This window comes from Phlebotomus papatasi, chromosome 1, assembly GCF_024763615.1.
Source record: "Phlebotomus papatasi isolate M1 chromosome 1, Ppap_2.1, whole genome shotgun sequence".
NCBI classification, from domain to species: domain Eukaryota; kingdom Metazoa; phylum Arthropoda; class Insecta; order Diptera; family Psychodidae; genus Phlebotomus; species Phlebotomus papatasi.
Window position 1 is genome coordinate 98,361,378 of NC_077222.1, and position 18,337 is coordinate 98,379,714.

General features: G+C 33.6%; 2 protein-coding genes across 4 annotated transcripts in view; both read left to right on the forward strand.

Moving 5' to 3' along the window:
* The window catches only part of LOC129809956 (M-phase inducer phosphatase-like), a 106,639-nt gene extending 103,542 nt beyond the window's left edge, over positions 1-3,097 (forward strand). For both annotated transcript variants that reach the window (XM_055860131.1, XM_055860132.1), the window contains 2 exons: positions 680-1,022; positions 1,091-3,097. In XM_055860131.1, the coding sequence (XP_055716106.1) occupies positions 680-1,022; positions 1,091-1,364 (617 nt within the window). In that variant the 3' untranslated portion in view covers positions 1,365-3,097. The remainder of the gene's footprint in view (positions 1-679; positions 1,023-1,090) is intronic.
* A 4,177-nt stretch (positions 3,098-7,274) lies between these two features.
* Positions 7,275-16,174, forward strand: LOC129809972 (protein vreteno-like). Of its 2 annotated transcripts, none has more exons than XM_055860151.1 (5): positions 7,275-7,429; positions 7,628-7,869; positions 7,930-8,124; positions 11,907-13,189; positions 15,823-16,174. In XM_055860151.1, exons 2-5 carry the CDS (start codon positions 7,628-7,630, stop codon positions 15,972-15,974), a joined length of 1,872 nt encoding a protein of 623 aa, XP_055716126.1. In that variant the 5' UTR covers positions 7,275-7,429; the 3' UTR covers positions 15,975-16,174. The 2 variants fall into 2 exon arrangements, with proteins under 2 accessions (XP_055716126.1, XP_055716127.1); XM_055860152.1 differs by having other exon boundaries at positions 7,311-7,429; positions 7,933-8,124.
* The last annotated feature ends 2,163 nt before the right edge of the window (positions 16,175-18,337 follow it).

Sequence of the window (18,337 nt, forward strand, 5' to 3'; positions counted from 1 at the left end):
TACTAAATTTTAAAGGTTTTTAAGAATTATTTTCCGTTTTTTTAATACATGCTAAAGAAAATTAAAAAAGACAAATAACCAATATTATTTAACTTCTTCAATTTTTAACTGGAACATGCCTGTTCTAAAATAAACCCCTAAAGATTGCTGTGCTAAATCTGAAAGATTTTAAGAATCTTACTAGAAGGGAACCAGAATTCGTCGGGGGAATGGAGTCACTCTTGGAAAAACGACAATCCTTTCCAACGACAATCCTGGAAAGGATTGTCGTTTTTCCAAGAGTGACTCCATTCCCCCGACGAATTCCGGTTCCCTTCTAGTAAATTTCCCTAACGTCGGTTTTTTCAATACAATTTTAAGAATCCTTTTTATTTTTTTCGTACATTTTCAAGAAAATTGAAAAAAGACAAGTAGCCAATTTAGCACCTTCAATTTTCACATGAAACATGCCTGTACTAAAAATGGTGTTTTCTACTCTCACTGTGCGATCACTCTACCTGAACAAGCGACTTTGGTTTTTCCTAATTACTTTCAGCTTGGCCAGGATTTTTAGTAGAAAATCCATGTCTTTTGTTTGCAGGATTAAGCTGTAAAATTTTTAGTGATCTAGGACAGAGATTGAGAAAAAAAAGTCTGGTACTTTTTGGTCAATAAGCTTAAGCTTTCTCTTTCTCTCCAGCAATGACGAATCCCGATTTGATTGGTGACTTCAGTAAGCCTTTCTGCTTACCACTGCTGGAGGGTGGACGTCATAAGGATCTCAAGTCAATTTCTGTGCACACAATGGCCAAATTGGTGAAGGGATCTTACAATGATTCCGTGGCATCTTTCAAGATCATCGACTGTCGGTATCCGTATGAGTATGAGGGGGGTCACATAGCAGGATCTGTGAATCTCTACACTCAGGAGCAAATTCTGGAGGAACTGGTGACATCAAAGACTGAAGTGACGAATGCAGATGAGAACAAGAGGCAAATCTTGGTATTTCACTGTGAATTCTCCTCGGAACGTGGTCCAAAATTGTGAGTAGATTTGGAAAAAGGGGGATTTTGGGGGATTTTGGTGTGATTGCGGATTTATTGGATTGTAGATCTCGATTTTTGCGGAGTCATGATCGGCATTGCAATGAAGATTCCTACCCAGCGCTTCACTATCCAGAAATGTATCTACTCCATGGTGGATACAAAGAATTCTATGAGACTTATCCTGATCTGTGTGATCCAAAATCGTACAGACAGATGCTGGATCCGGGATTCTGTGAAGAGTACAAACACTTCAGGGCCAAATCGAAGAGCTGGACTGGAGATGGAAAAGTCACAAACACCAATAGACTTATGAAGTCAAAATCGCGATTGATGCTGTAAAATGGGGTGAAAGGGGACAGAGGTGATTTCCCTTTTTGTTGTTGGTGATGATTTTTCAGCAAATGACTTGAAACAGTGCGCTTATTTTCAACAAAATTTTCTGGAAAATGCAATTTATCCCAGACTCGCCTGAAAATTTTAATGTGGCGATCTTTCGTAGATCATCAAGATTACAAAAAAAAATATCTTTGACGCTCTCAAGTGACAAAGTCAGGGATAAATACTTCGAAGTGCAAATATCTATTTAGTTTATAAATTTAATTTAAAAAACAACAAAAAAAAAACAATCACTTGTACAGAATAGAGGATCCTTTTTCTACTTCAATTTCACGCTGAATTTTGGGGAGAAAATTTCGAGGCTTTTTATACATTTTTTTTTTAGGGATATTACCACCAACTTTTTCTCTCTCAATTAAATATTTTTCACAATTTTTTTTATTGTTGCTTTTACCATGAGTGAGAAGAAAAATAAACCTCAATATTAATCGAATATCTGTGATGAAAGAGGATAGACAGCATTTAGAAGAATTTTTTTTTCTGTAAACAAATTTGGCCGCAAAATTTTTCATTCACTCTTTAGGGAATATTTTGCAAAAAAAAGAAATTATTCAAAAAATTACACAAGTAAAAAATTGAGAAAGAGATTAAAGAATCAAAGATCATTTACAAGACTTACAACTCGATTTTAGCATTTTGTTTTTTCTCCCCAAAACACAATTTAGATTTTACGCAAAGAAAAAAATAATAATCAATTTATAACTAAGCTTCATAAATTTATTATATTTTTTGTTGTGAAGCAAATTGTCTAAAAAACAAAAAAAGACACAATTGAAAACAATATGGAAAAGTTAATTTAAAAATTTCGTTAGTGCAACAATAGAAATTTATATGTATTTAGGAAATGTTTAGAGAATATATTCTAAAAAAAAAAGTAATTAATTGATTGTGATGTAAAAAAAGACAAGATAAAAAAAACTGCGACTACACTAGTGCGAAAAATGGAAAAAAAATTCACTTTTGAAAAAAAAAATTGGTTTACAAAATATTGGGAAAGTACCTGGCGCGAAAGAATTGGAAGAAAAAAAAACTAATTAAAAATAAATCATTATGTTTTTGTGCAGTGTGAGCGTTCCTTTAATATCTTAATATTTTTTAAAAGTCGTTTGAAGAGTTGTTTTCTTTATAATTCAATTTTTATTTGAAAAAAATAATTTTTCGTACTCGTGTGTAGAAGGTCAAAGAACATCAATCCTCCTAAAGCTTCTAAGCACCTTCAGAGAATTCAAAGACTTCTATTTTTTTTTCTAAATTAATTTTTTTTTGAAATTGGTCTTTAAAATTTTTCTAGTTCAATTTTTTTTTAAATAAAATAACCTCTTCCAAAATTAGATTGAATAAATGTGAATTAAGGAGATGTATCAAAAAGAATATTGCAAATTTTTGCAGCGCTAAAATGTTAAACACTTTGCACTGCCTGAGAAGGATGGTATAAAAAAAAATTCAAATTGTATTCTCGTGCGCCTTCAAAAGACAAAATATCTAAGAAAAAAAAAAGATTACAAAGAGTGCATATAAAACATAATAGAGAAACCCTTACTAGTTTTTAAACGCTCTGTACAGAAAATGATGACAATCGTTTTTGGTAGTTAGGTGAAATCGTATCTGTAAGTTGTAATATATACTTACATATAAAGAATAATTTTTTTTCCAATAAAATATGGCTTAAAGTATAATTTGAATTGGTTTTATTAGTCCTTGCAATTTTGTTGGATTCCTGTGATTTATTCCAATAAAGTTAAAGAATCTTTTGAATTCTTTAACTCTGCTGAAATTATCTGAGTTCTACTTAGCTTCAACTGCTCTGGAATGATCATTTAGTCAATTTTAAGAAAATTTGGATACTAAACTTGGTAAGTACATAATTCATAATTTATTAATGTTTTAAAAAATGTGGAAAACATTTTTGATATAACTCTTTCCGGACCGCAACATATGCTGCAAGACAATTTCACAATTTTTTAATCAAAAATATATAAGCTCAGGAATTAATTGAGGTCCTACAAAAAATATCTTACATTTGGACATCCTTATAGTTTGTAATCATCCACAAGAATCGGATTTTTATCAGTTCTGAATAATTAAAAAACATTATTTTTCACAGATCATTCATATGCTGCTTTGGGTACTCAGTGTCCCAAAAGAGACGAAAGAGAAAGAGTTAACATTTTAGCAAATTGGTCAGTAGGGGGAAGTGTTTTGAATGTGGGACTCCTTTGAAATTGTGATTTTTCACCTATTTTAAATAAAATTGAGCCTTATCGTGATATAATTTAGTTTCTTAATCTGTTCGTGCAGCTAAATTATATCACAATAAGGTTCAATTTTATTTAAAAATAGGTGAAAATTTCAAAGCTGCCCCACATTCAAAGGTGCGCAACTTCCCCCTAATAAATTATACACTTTTTTCAGTAAAAAACTAAAATGATTAGAAACCCTTTTAATTCTTTAAAAACGATTGGATCACCGGACACTCATTAAGAATCTTTTTTCTGTCTATCTAACATGATCTAGCAATTTTTTCTAATGTTTATAGGGTACAGTCAACGTTTTTCGCCATTTTAGCATTTTTTGGCCACCCAAGATAAAACAATAAATTTAAGAATAAGTTATACTTCAACACTCACAATATGTTCTATTCTATACACTATTCTAATATGTTATTACGTCTCTTATTATGTAAAATTAATTAACAAGTGGCAAAAAGTACTGAAACAGGCATAATTGGGGAAAATGCATATTATTTCAATGAGATTCACCAAAATTCTCAAGACAAATCCTAGATATATAGATAGATATTTTTTCAAAGTATCTTTATACAACAAGTCATTTTAATCTGACAAAAATTGCATACCTTACGAGGCCATTAAAGCCTAATGGTGCCCAGAAGTACTGACTCTACCCTACTTAATACAAAGTAGAAGGTTTCAAGAATCTAAGATATTTTTTTGCAAATCTCCAGTTTTTGCTATCCAGTAAATATTTAAGCTTAAAAGTAAGGGATTTTCTAATTCCCTCATTTATAATTTAATTTCAATATTTTTTTTAATTTTAAACTTTTTTTAAACAAGAAACTCTTGGAGCTAGAAACTACAATATCTACAGAAATGTTCTGCGCATGAATGGCATGAATGAACAAAGATTCCCCAGAAAGGCTATGCATATGCAAGCTATTGTAAGGGCCTTGACAGACATGAGGATTAGCCGAGAGACGGCTTAGCGTGATTATACATACGAACATCTTCCTGAAGTGGCGGAGAATCGACAAGCGTGTGCTGCTAGGATGTCATGGGCCCGCGACCTCAATAGGGATATGCGGTTGAAAATTATAATGATGATGATGATGTCTAAAACAATCGATTTTGAGCCTTTTCAATTGGCGACAAGTGGTTACAAAGATGGCAAAAAGTAGTTAAATGTTGTGACGAACGAGTAATCTTTGCATTGTTATTAAAATAAATATATTTAAGTAGTTTATCATTAAATGTGAGAACTATTGATACTGGTCTGACGAATCCATAGCCAATCTTCAGATCAAATTTGAGACTGTATAATAGGGTTCAAAATTTATAATTTGGATAAACTAACGGTTAATGTTTAATGAATGTCGAATTTTCCAAAGGTAAATGTTTGATATTTTATTGTTTCTGATTACAAATTTAATTTTTATTATTGAATTTAATTCAGTGAAAAGCTACTTGTACTTAAGGGATAAATCAAACCAAAAATACTAAGACGATTTGCAATGTCTCCAACATACTTCTAAAATTAACCAAATATCATGAAATAAAAATAAACTGTCCTATTATATTCCCATTATATTATAATTAGGCTGGACGCGAAAAAGTAGGATGAATATGCGCAATTCTATAAAAAAGAGTGGATGCTAATTTTGATTTCATTAAATTCTCCTGTTTTAATCCCAGAATCAACATCTTAACCCTCTATCTCAATCAGGTAAGACCATCTCAAGACGGTGATTTTATAAAACGCATTTACTGCGATAATATTACAGTGGGATCTCGATAGAGTCAACTCCCAATAGAGTTATCCTCCAATAGAGTCAACAGCTATTTTTTTACTTCTACGGACTCCGATAGAGTCAACTTTTCCTTTGTTATTGAACTAATAATATTATTTGATTTTATTATGATTATTTCGAAATAAAAATCAATGTTTTGGTGTATCAATGTAATGTTTTCAACAAGAAAAGCATTTATGTAAGTACATGGTAATATTATGATAAAATTCGTATATTAATGGTGTAATCATTTTTCAACAAAATAATTTTCCTTTAGTGATTTTAATCGTTTTGACCGATTGAAAGTTTTCTTGTCCTAAGATTTTTTGATTATGCCTATGATCGCAATGTAAGGAATTTTAAGTCATCATTATTTTGGAAGTGAATAATATTATGGCATAAACCAAAAAAAAATACGAACTCGATTTATAAAAAGAAAAACGCACAGGATGCTAGATTTTTTGAGTATAACATAGTGTAAATTTCTTTTTCTAATTTTATTCAAACTGTTTAAAGAACTTTACTTAAAAATTACCCTTCTAGAAAAAACGTATAAATTTAAGTTACATTTTTAATTCAAAAGATTAGGATCTCAAAAGAAAATTTGGATAAAAAAGCAACAGAAAATTAAAATTGGTCAGCAAGAGACGGTCAAAACCTCCTTCTTTTGTACATTTAGGATCTAAGTACTAAATGGTTAAAGATATTGACTTGGAGTCTTGGGTTCTAAAGATTATTAATACGACCATCATTTCCACTGTACCCCTTATCTTCCAAAAAAAAAACGTATGCCGTGTTTTATTGTAATTACAAAAAATATGTTTTTAGTGTTGAAGGGTAGGGGTAGGGAAGAACTGATGGTCATATTTATAATGCTCAGGTTGACTTATTAGGCGGTCATCTGAAAATTTCAAATCGATATCTCTAACCATTTAGCACTCATTTTACAGAACAAGAAGAAAATGAGAAAAATTGGTTATATTGCTATTTTTGTGAAGTTTATAGCCATGTTATAACGAAAAAACAACTATCAATCTCTTTTTTATATACTAAAAGTTTAAAAGGAATTCTAGTTAGTAACCTTAACTGCATCAGAATTTTCGATAATTAAATATCTACCGGAGCTCTTCTAAAAATAGTGAAAAAAGAAATCTCTAAGACTTCCTTATCTTAACATCGTGGGCGAACCTCAATATTACCACATGAAATGGACAGTAATTTATGCTTAAGATATTTACTAATAATAAAAACATTCCGTAAAATTATTCAATCTCCAACTTTTGTCCAAATATATGACTTTTTTGGGCCAAACAGTGCAGAATTTATGGGCTAATTAAATAATATTCAGGGCTATTAAATAATAAATAATCAAGTCTAGAGGTGATAAGTTTACTAGCATAATTCAACAAGATTACTTCAGATAATTTTGTTCTAATTTGTATTATAATATATCTCTCCATGTCCCACTTTTGCATTATAATATTAATAAAGAAACTTTACTTTTTACTGACTTTATTTCTTTTATTTCCTTTTTTCAATTTATGAGCATTATTTCAGTTACTATGCTTTTGAATTCAAAAAATATCGGTATTCCCATGAGATATTGACGATATTCTATGTTTTTGGGTGGGCGAAAGTAGGCAATGAAAAAAAATGATCAAGTGCAATTTAGACAAAAGAAATACAGTATTCTTTTAGTAAATGTATTATTTATTAGATATATATTTACTCCTAATTAAAATACCTTCTTTCCAATTTTATATTTTATCTGATCATTCTCATTACCGTTGAGAATTTCAAATTCAAAAAAATATCGATATATCGTAAAATCCGATATTCTACGACCTTGGGCCTTGGGTCGACTGGAACTTCATTCATCGATTGCCATCATTTGTTGACGAAGAAGGGATGAAGCCGGTTGTTCCCTCGCAGAAGTTATAATTTTATTGTGTTTAAGCATTTTTTAATCATTGATAAATATACCAGGGTAAGTAATAATTACTGACAGAAAAAGTTCTTCAAGAATCATATTGCCTAGATTACACAATTCAATTGGAAAGTTGATCTTGCGATTCTAACCTAGAATTCCAAATGAAAAAGAGGCAGAATTTCACAATGATTTTGTTCATTTTTTCTCTTTTTTACATGGCGATTCCTGAAATAAATGATACCTTTGTGACTGCAGATGCCGAAACCATTTAACTGCCGGTTGATGCTCGAGAATGTCCCCAAAACAGACAATAGTTTTGTGGCACATTTGCCGAGGGGATTTGTCGATTACTACCGGCTGACGATAGATCATCCAACACCCTACATCTTCGTCACTTACAAGACTCCTGAAGCGTGCAAACAGGCCCTGCTGGAAATCACGAGCAATCCAAAAATCACATTCACAGCTAAACAGTGCTCGGACAATCATCAAAACAAGTTCGTAGATCAATTTGATGCAGGAGAGAGAGATAGTAATTGTTTCTTTCCTTCATCCAGCAGATCCAACAATTCTGATAAATCGGACAAGATTATGACGCAGGCATCAAAACAGAATCCGGCCAAGATGAGCAAGTGCGTGTTGTGTGAGAAAGCCGCTGGACTCATGTGCGAGAGATGCTTGGATCCCTATTGTTCAGCAAGATGCCAAAGGGATCACTGGCCAATCCATCGGGCTGTCTGCCGAAGGATGCCGTAAGTACAGTTAGAAATTTGAGAATTTATTAGATGTCATTCTCCAAGTTAAAAACCTCCATGAATTTCCAAGAAAAATGGTTACCCTTGACCCTCGAAAAAAAAGGCAATAAATAAAGTCATTAACTTCACTCTCAAAGAATTCAATGAAAGAAAAGTGAAAAGAGAGTGTTGGGATTTGTTTGTCGACTCTTTGTTTCTTCCCGTCTGCTCCAGAGCATCTTCAAGTAACAAAAAAAAACTTGCTGCTTAAGCACGATCGTGAAACATGATAGACTACAGTTAGTTCACAGAATTTCAATTGAAAGATTTTTTGTCACATTTCCCAAACGCAACAAATCTAATAGATATTTTTTTTTACTCAAGATGAAATATTTAGGATGCTTTTTTAACTTGCACTTGAACAACGGAATGTTCACTGCTTTCACGAACCAATCTAAAACAAAAATTCCAAGCTACATCAGCCTTTGATGGCTCAAAATACGAGCCATTCTTTTTGTTTGCTTCTTAGATCCACTTGTGCTGTAGGGCAAAAATGTAATAAATTACAAGAAATCACTCCTTTTTTTATTTATTTTCTCAAGTACCACGAGTACATTATGATTTGTTCCAATGAATAAATGAATTCATCGTTTCCACATTGTGCATTTTCTCATGTCTCCACTCGATCAGGGAATTTTACAAATACAAAATAACGATTTAATTTTTTTTTTTGTTTTTCATAATCGCCAGAGTATTCCACGCACTCAAGACTAAAGATTTATTTGGAATATCTGTAAAGATGAGGGGAAACCCTAGAAGGCTCTTATATTTTTTTTTACAAATTAAAATAGATGGCAAAGCGTCCCAGGCTTTGCCAAATGCTCGAACTCGTGACTTAGATGCTATACCTCAAAAGTACTTTCGCATCATTTACCGTTTACCGGAACTTAATCCATTTGTATCGATTCATAAATGAGTCAATAGATTCCACAAAATTGTTTAGAGTAATAAAAATTATATTCGAAACGTCGTAAAGAATAAAATTGCGAAAGTCAAGAAAGGTCTAGTGTTTCCGTGAATTCTTGCTATCGAAAAATGAAAAAAATCGCACGATGCGTTTTCGAGCAATACCAAAAACATGGTTTTGGAGGGGTAGGGGAGTGTTGGGAAGAAAATAAGGGGCATGTTAATGATCATTGGATCGACTCATGAGGGGGTCCCCCGAAGGTCCCAAGTCACTATCTCTTACCGTTTGGCCTCTAGAGCTAGCGACAGCCGGACGGACAGACGGACAAACAGCGTGACGACATATCTCAGAAATCCTCTGAAACGTGAAGATTTGTTGAGAAAAGTGGTCTCCGTGGGTGCAAGGTGTAAATTTTGGAGGGTGAAAAAATCGAGGGATTATATATCCCTTTAAGGACGATTGGAACACCGGTGTCCCATAAACAAAATAATTTTTCCTGACTGCCTAAAGTTATTTTTTCCTTATGTTTGTACGTAATTACTAGAGCTGGCCAAAATATGTATTTGCATGTTTTTATTAAGCGTTCTCAGGCCCTATTAGACCCTTTATCTTCACGAATTGGGCTCTTGTGGTTGTAATAAACCCTATTTAAAAATGCATATTTTGACATATTTCATGTTTATTTGCATATTTGCATTTTTGCATATTTCCGAATTTTGTTAAAAAAAAGGTTTTTTCTTGTGAAATGAAAACCAATACAATTTCTAAAGCTGTAAAAAAAACATTCAAAGTTTGGAATCCAATTATATAAAAATATCCCTTTACACTACTTGATGCTAACATCATCCACATTGAGAAATTCGAAGCAAACACTCTTGGTCGAAAATCGTTTTTTTTTTTCTTTAAATATTTCTTCAGAATGTGTTAGTTCATCTGCAAAATGCATATGTAAAACTAATGTTTTACGCACTTTATTTGTAAAGCGTAATTTCTCTATCTGTAGAAAATTTCAATATTCAACAACTGAAAAGTAAACTTCTTTTACTGTTTCAATTGTTTCTGCTCGAACCCCACAGAGAGCACAGTACCATTTACCCCTCGAATTATTTAAAAAGCTGCTAATGGAGTTAGAAAAACATACTAGTGTTGCTTAATATTTGATCTTACTAGATAGAACTCTTCGGTAATTTTACTAAAGATTTTTTAATTACCATTCTTTTTAAACACATTATCTGTAAAATAATTTGATATGTTTTTCTTTAACATTTGATGTCGAAAAAATTGATAGGAGGAACGAATTGAAGTTATTGTATAAGGATGAAATCATTTCCAATTACGTTTTCTGTATATCAAAAGAACAAGAATCCTTATATCGGTTTTTCTGAAATCGCTTAAAAACACGGACAGGTCAATCATAAAACGGTTCAGATTGAGCTTGAAAGTACGCACAGCTCAATCATAAAACGGTTAAGAATGTGCTTAAAAACACGCACAGCACGCACGTAAAACGGTTCAGATTGCGCTTAAAAACATGCACAACCTAAACATAAAACGCTCAAAATTACGCTTAAAAACACGTACAGCACATTACGTTAAAATCACGCACAGCTCAATGATAAAACAGTTAATAATGCGCTTAAAATTACGCAGAGCTCAATGATACAATGTTTTATAATTGAGATGTGCGTGATTTTAAGCGTATTAACTCTTTACGGACCGCAGCATATGTTGCAAGCCAGTTTCACAATTTTTTAATCAAAAATATCTAAGCTCAGGAATTAATTGAGGTCCTACAAAAAATATCTTACATTTGGACATCCTTATAGTTTGTAATCATCCACAAGAATCAGATTTTTATCAGTTCTGAATAATTAAAAAACATTGTTTTTCATAGAATATTCATATGCTTCTTTGGGTACTAGAGTCCCAAAAGAGACGAAAGAGTTAACCGTTTTATGATTGAGCTGTGCGTAATTTTAAGCGTATCGTCTGATTTATGATTGAGCTGTGCGTGATTTTAAGCACAATCTCAACCGAATTTACGATTAATCTGTGCGCGATTTTAAGCGTAATACGAACCGTTTTATGTTTAGGCCGTTCGTGTTTTTAAGCGCAATCTAAACCATTTTGTGATTGGTCTGTGCGTGGTATTTTACATACAACTAAGGTCGTTCATGCTGAGACAGTTGGGATTTGATGTCCTTTTTCCTTTTTTCGACCTTTTTCTTTATGCTTAAGTTGTGCGCGTTTTCTAAAATCGATCTGTGAAAATATAAGCTTAAGGGTTCTGTGTCTAAAACTAACCGGAAAAGTTTATATAATTAATCCTGCAAAGCTTCTTAATTTTAGTTAAGTTTACTTAAGTTTCTAAAATCAATCCGGAAGGTTTCTTGATTTGATTCTGTAAAATTTTTATAAACAATCGTACAATTTCTAAAATCAATCCCAAATGTACTGGAACTCAGGCCGCACTTATAGATTTGATCGTCCCTGACCTAGAGGGAACTATGGCAGTACTAAACATGGGGTAGTTTTAAACACTGCGATTTTTAATCAGATATAAGACTTCAGAGGGCGAGACCTTGTTGAATTCATAGATACTATATGGATCTTTGTACATTGAAAAAATGGTCGACTTAACATAGAGTAATGTAGAAAAACTCAGTGTTTACTACTACCCCATGTTTACCACTGTCCCCGTTTCCCCTAGTATGTTTTAATTTAAAGCGACTACTATCATTTAATATTTATTAGTTTAATTTAGCCTAAAATACTTAGACCAGAAATAAATGAAACTGGTCAAACCTTCTATCTTGCGTCTAATTTTTTTCAGGAAATTGGTTCCTTTTGAGGAGTCTACGGTAAGAACAGAAGTCGTAGAGGAAAGATCCCCTAAAGCCGCAGTGCATGAGCTTCAGTTTGAACAGAATCCTCCAATGGACCTTATGAATGGTAATCATGTGGAAGAGAAACAGGAGAGGAATGAGGTTAAGGCATCTCCAAGGCCTTCCACTTCTGCAATCACCAATGGCATGAGCCCATCTGCCAGTGAAAATATCACTCCGGAACGTCGCTCTGTGGCACTTCCTGAAACAATTTCTTTGAATCTGCTCGATATTCCACGTGAAGATTTCCCTCCGAATGAATCACTGATCTGCATTCTGCACTATCCAGATTCTAACAAAGCTTCCCAGATGTTCATCCATGGACAAGCCTCAAGTGCCACAATGAAGAAGATTCACACCAAAGCTAAGGAATTTGCTGCCATTCTGCCACCGATTAAGCAGCCGCCGGAATTGGGAAAGATCTATCTGGCACCTTTTGACGTCGATCCCGATGATGATTCCTGGTACCGTGTTGTGGCGAAGTCCTACGATCCAGAAAGTGAACTTGTCGTTGTCGCCTATATTGACTTTGGCAATGCCAGTGAAGTCAAGTGGAACAGACTCCGGGAATTCCCCATTCAAATGGCAAACATTCCTCGGGTGACTTTTCGTGTGGTGCTAAAGGGTGTTCCGTGTTTTGGGAACAAGGAAGAAGACAAGTTCTACAAACAGGAACTGACGTGCAAGCTTCTGAAGATGAAGTACGAAGGAGAACCCAAGAGGATTGACACAGAAGTTATGCTCTATGATACCGAATCAAAAGTCTGCATCAATGAATACTTCAATCGAAATGAAGCTCTGAAGAAGCTTGAGCACTTCAAGCCTGTCCAGTACAATTTGGATTGTGTGCCAATGAAACAGTTTACCGTTCTAGAGAATGTAGACATTGCCATTCAATATGACGAGACGCTCGATAAGGGATTCATCTACTTTGTCCTGACTTCTGATTATACAGCCATCTCCGAAATCGAAAAGAAAGCCACTGAAGTTGGAGAGGCTACACAGCCGTACAAGCCACAAAAGGGTGAACTCTGCATTGCAAAATTTGCATACGGCAATGACGAGCCAACCTGGTATAGAGTGGTGATTGAGAAGAAAGTCGAAGATGAATATGCCTATTTTGTGTACTTTGTCGACTATGGAAATGTCGGCAAAGTAGAGGGGAAGGACATTCGTGAAATTGTGCAGGATTTGATTGTAGAATGCCCTCTGATCTGTGCTAGCATTGACGGTAAGTTCAAAATTATATTTCAGTAATTTTACTTAGGAATTTCGTCGTTTGGCTCCCTCAAGAGAAATTTTCTGAATTAGATTGTTTTTTTTCATTTAGAATAATATAAAAAATTAACTATTAAAATGTATTTATTTTTCAAATTATATACATAAAAAAAGCATTTTCAAAATTTTTTCAAGGAAAAATCTAGAAAAGAGAAAATAATTGATGGTAATCAAAATCCCGGAAGCCGAAAGCCCCAATAACCAAAATCCGAAATCACGAATGAGTAAAAATGCAGAATGTGTCGAATTCCCGAAAGACAAAATTCCGTAAACCGAATTCCTGAAAGCTAAAATCTTTAATGGATAAATATTTCGAAAGCCAAAATCTAGAATGGGTCGAATTCCCAAAAACCGAAATCAATCCCGCAAAGCCAAAATCTTGAATGGATCGAAATCCCGAAAGCCAAAATTCAGAAAACCATAATCCAGAAAGCCATAATCCCGAAAGCCAAAATCTTGAATGAATAAAAATTCCGAATAGCCAAAAATCCCAAATAGCACAATCCCGCAAACCAAAATCATCAAAAGCCAAAATCTCGAAAATCTATAATTCCAAAATCCAAAATCACGAAAACCAAATTCCTTAAAGCCAAAATCCCGAAAACCATCCCGAAAACTAACATCCCGAAAACCAAAATCCTGAAAGCCAAAATCTTGAATGGATTGAAATTTCAAAAGCCATAATACCAAAATCTCGAAAATCTATAATCCCGAAAGTCAAAATCCAAAAAACCAAAATCCTGAAAGCCAAAATTTTGAATGAGTCGGACTCACAAAATCCAAAATCCAGAAAGCCAAAATTTTGAATAAATAAAAATTTCGAAAACCAAAATCTTGGAAGCCAGAATCGCGAAAACCAAAACCATAAAAAAGCCAAAATCTCGAAAATCTATAATCCCAAAATCCAAAATCACGAAAACCAAATTCCTTAAAGCCAAAATCTCGAATAAGTCGGAATTCTGAAAGCCAAAATCCCGAAAACCAACATCCCGAAAACCAAATGCCTTAAAGCCAAAATCTTGAATGAGACGGAATTCTGAAAGCCAAAATCCCGAAAACCAAAATCCTGAAAGCGAAAATCTTGAGTGGATCGAAATCTCAAAAGCCATAATCCCGAAAACCAAAATCTTTAGAAGCTAAAATCCCGAAAGCCAAAATCCTGAAAACCAAAATCCTGAAAGCGAAAATCTTGAGTGGATCGAAATCTCAAAAGCCATAATCCCGAAAACCAAAATCTTTAGAAGCTAAAATCCCGAAAGCCAAAATCCTGAAAACCAAAATTGTGAAAGCCAAAATCCCGAAACTAAATCCCGAAAACCAAAATCCTAAAAGCGGAAATCTTGAACGAGTCGAACTCCCAAAATCCAAAAAACAAAATACAGAAAACGAAAATCTGGAATGAATAAAAATTCCGAAAACTAAAATCCCGAATGGGTCGAATACCCGAAAATCAAAATCCAGAAAAGCCAAAATCCCGAAAGCTAAAATCCTCAAAAGCCAAAGTCCTGAATGGATCGAAATCCGAAAGCCAAAATTCCGAAAACTAAAACCTTTCTAAGCCAAAATCCCAAAAACCAAAATCCTCATAAGCCAAAATCTTGAAAATCTATAATCCCGAAAGTCAAAATCCCGAAAACCCAAATCCTGGAAGCCAAAATCTTGAATGAGTCGAACTCCCAAAATCCAAAATTCCAAAATCCAGGAAGTCAAAATCTTGAATGAATAAAAATTCCGAAAACCAAAATTTCGAATGGGTCGAATACCCGAAAATCAAAATCCAGAAAAGCCAAAATTTCGAATAAATTGAAATCCCTAAAGCCAAAATCCTCAAAAGCCAAAGACTTGAATAGATCGAAACCCCAAAAGCTAAAGTCCCAAAAAGCCAAAATTCCACATGTTCTGAAACCCCAAATCCATGTGGAGTAATTTTTCGCTATAATTTAATTTAGATTTAATTAAGAATCTAATTTTTTCATAGAAAATGTAGCTCTTTCAGGATTTTGATCGGAAAGGTTATTGTTCACCCTGAATTCAGATTTCACACAATTGTAAATGAAATTAGATTCCATTGTCATGAAGACTTAAGATATTGATGTAGACTAATTGAAAATTAAAATTTATTTCGAAAAATCCAAATTCGACCAAATCGGTCGAGAAATAAATAACCCGTTGAGCGTTTTGACCTAAGAAATATTCAAATAAGCAAGAAGGTATGGACGAAATATTTATCTGGGCTATCTACAAAACCTATTCAAAAATAAAAGAAATAGCTTGAGTGAAGTGAACCAAAAAACACAAACCGGTACTTTAACCGATTCATTACCGTTTAAAATAAATCCAGTGTGATTCGAAAACTCAAGACCTTTACAAAAATAAAAACCAAAATTCAAACAAATCGGCTAAAAAAATGAGCCCTACAAAGTGGTTGGACTTTGAATTTTCAAAAATCCAAAATACCGATTTTTTCGGTCATAGATGTCTATGGACTAAACTAAATATTTGCCTAGCCTACCTCCAAAATATATTTAAAATTAAGTAAAATCACTCTCCCCTAATCACTTCACCGGTTATATTCTATCCTTCCAGGTGGTAATGAACCGTGGACGAAGGAACGAGCTGCAAAGTTCCGGAAGATTGCTGCTAAGTCTATGAACATTCTGAAGGCACAGAGAATTGAGTTCAAGAAGGACAAAGATGACTACGTCGTCAGCTTGCCTGAAATTGTTAACCAACTTTAAAGTGATCTGTAAGGTATTTCTTTATCTTCTTTTTTTTCTACAGACTCAAACTTTTTTTTTTCAATACAACTGAAGTTTGTTGAATTACTTAGTTTTTTTTATAATTATATATGATATGACGCTCAATTATATTTGCACAAGTGTCATCCCGCGTAAAAGAGATGAAATAAAGTATTCCATATTGAATTTCTCATCCCAAAGAGAGATTGTCTATCAGTTTATGAAAATGTACCTCCAAAAGTACATTTTGGCCATTGTTATTTTCTTAGTGAGTTACCAAGGTCAGTGCAAGGGAAAGAGAGTGAAACGCATCGTTGGTGGAGATGCAATTGAAAGTGAAGGTATACAGAGAAGGTGCTTCTTGAGCAAACATTTGCATTGATAATTTGAGCATTTTCCGTTCGCAGAAAAACTATCTTCTGCGGTATCGCTGCAGTATCTCAATTCGACGAAACAATTAACGCACTTTTGTGGTGGGACTTACGTGGGAAATGGGTGGATTGTGACTGCATCTCACTGTCTAACCATCAATAATTACGAAAAGTATGAATTTTCTATCTTAGTTTTAGTGAATTCGTAACGATTTGGCGTAAATCAAACAGAAGAGTGAGAGTAAATGTTGTTTTTTCGCTTATTAAGTGTTTTAAATCAGTTAGTCAGAAAATTTTCAAAGGATTTACATTAAACTAAATGCTTCTACAAAATTAAATTATTTAAAAAAATAAACTTGCAAAAACCAATCAAACTGCAACTTCTCAAAACGCGATGTTTTTTAATCTGTAATGCCCAACGCACAATAACTTTTGTTTAGTAAACATGTTTTTGACATTTCAATGAGAGTGAGTGAGATCTAGATTTAGTCATTTCGCTCTCTCTTATAGCAAATTTTGAAAACATGTTTACAAACAAAAGTTATTGTGCGTTGGGAATTACTCTGATCGACGCATTTGAAAACAACTTTTATTGATGCGAAGGAAAAGTGTCACAAAATAATAAAAATTAGAGAAAGTATTTAAAATTTTTCGTATACGTTTGCCTTTGGCACGGGCATTGGATTTAATTTGACCGATGAACGCTTTGCACTCTGACCGTACACGGTAGCCTCCGGAATGCAAGCCCTTTCCCAGCGAAGAGCTAGAGTCCGATTTGCAATAGAAACAAACATTACGTTGTTTTTAGCCAATCTTGAATGTGCTAAAATAGTTTTGATAGTGCTTAACTCTTTCGTCTCCTTTGGGACTCTGGATACCCATGGAAAAAATAATTTTTTTAAACTATTTAGAATCGATAAAATTCCGATTCTTTTGGATAAGTACAAACTATAAGGATGTCCAAATCTAGGATATTTTTTGCAGGATCCCAATTAACTCCTGAGCTAAGATATTTTTGGTCAAGAATCGTGAATTTTCGATTTTCTACTTCCTTGCAGATATTGCGACTTTTTTTTCATATTTCTATACCCGAATAAGGAAAAACCTCTCGGGGCCAATAAGTATGATAACTAACAATTACAGATTGCATAAATTCGAAAAATAATTTTTTCTTTAATTTTCAAAAAACTTGTTCAAACTTTATGGATACTCTCGTCCCCAAAAATCTAGAGGTCAAATGTAAGGTTATTTCGCCATTGACCGCCATTTGCTTTTTGACACCAACCTTGTAAGAAAATTCCAAGCGGGAGTGACATTTTTGCCAATATGGCCGATAATTTTGACATTTGGCAGTGCGGGAGATTTGGTTTCGGGGAAGTTTTTCGTATTCTTTCTGATTTTGGTAAATTCTAATTGTTTAGGAAGTCTCTTTTATGCTTTTGAGAAAGCTTAATGTGTCTGCAATAACATCGTGTTGAGAGAAATGTGTTTTAAAGTGTTATTGTGTGAAATATTTGAAGAATCTGTTGGCAAGCAGGAATTTGGTGTTTTCTTGACCACTTCCTGGACATCCCACAAGATACTGGTCAATAATTCTTCTTGTTTTAGTAATCAACCTTGTAAATGAGTTATTTGACACACAAAAATTATTCACAAAATTGATATTATTGGCTTTTGGAAAATTGAAGTTTGTCTCCTTTTCGTTCTTTTGGGGACGAGAGTACCCATGAGTTTTCCAATTTCCCAGAGGCGGAAAAAATTCGTTCTCTACAAAAGTATCACATTTGACCACTAAGACTTACAATAAAGTGAGTGTTACTGAAATTCGTTCGCTGGATATGTTGTGGTCCGGAAAGAGTTAACAAATCCGGAATATAAGGTTCGTTAGCCCAAAAACGACTTTAATTCCGCAAAATTTATGGCCGAAGGAATGCTTGCAATAGCTCGTGATTTTTCACACGGACAATCGGCAACAAGGCTGGAATAAGACAT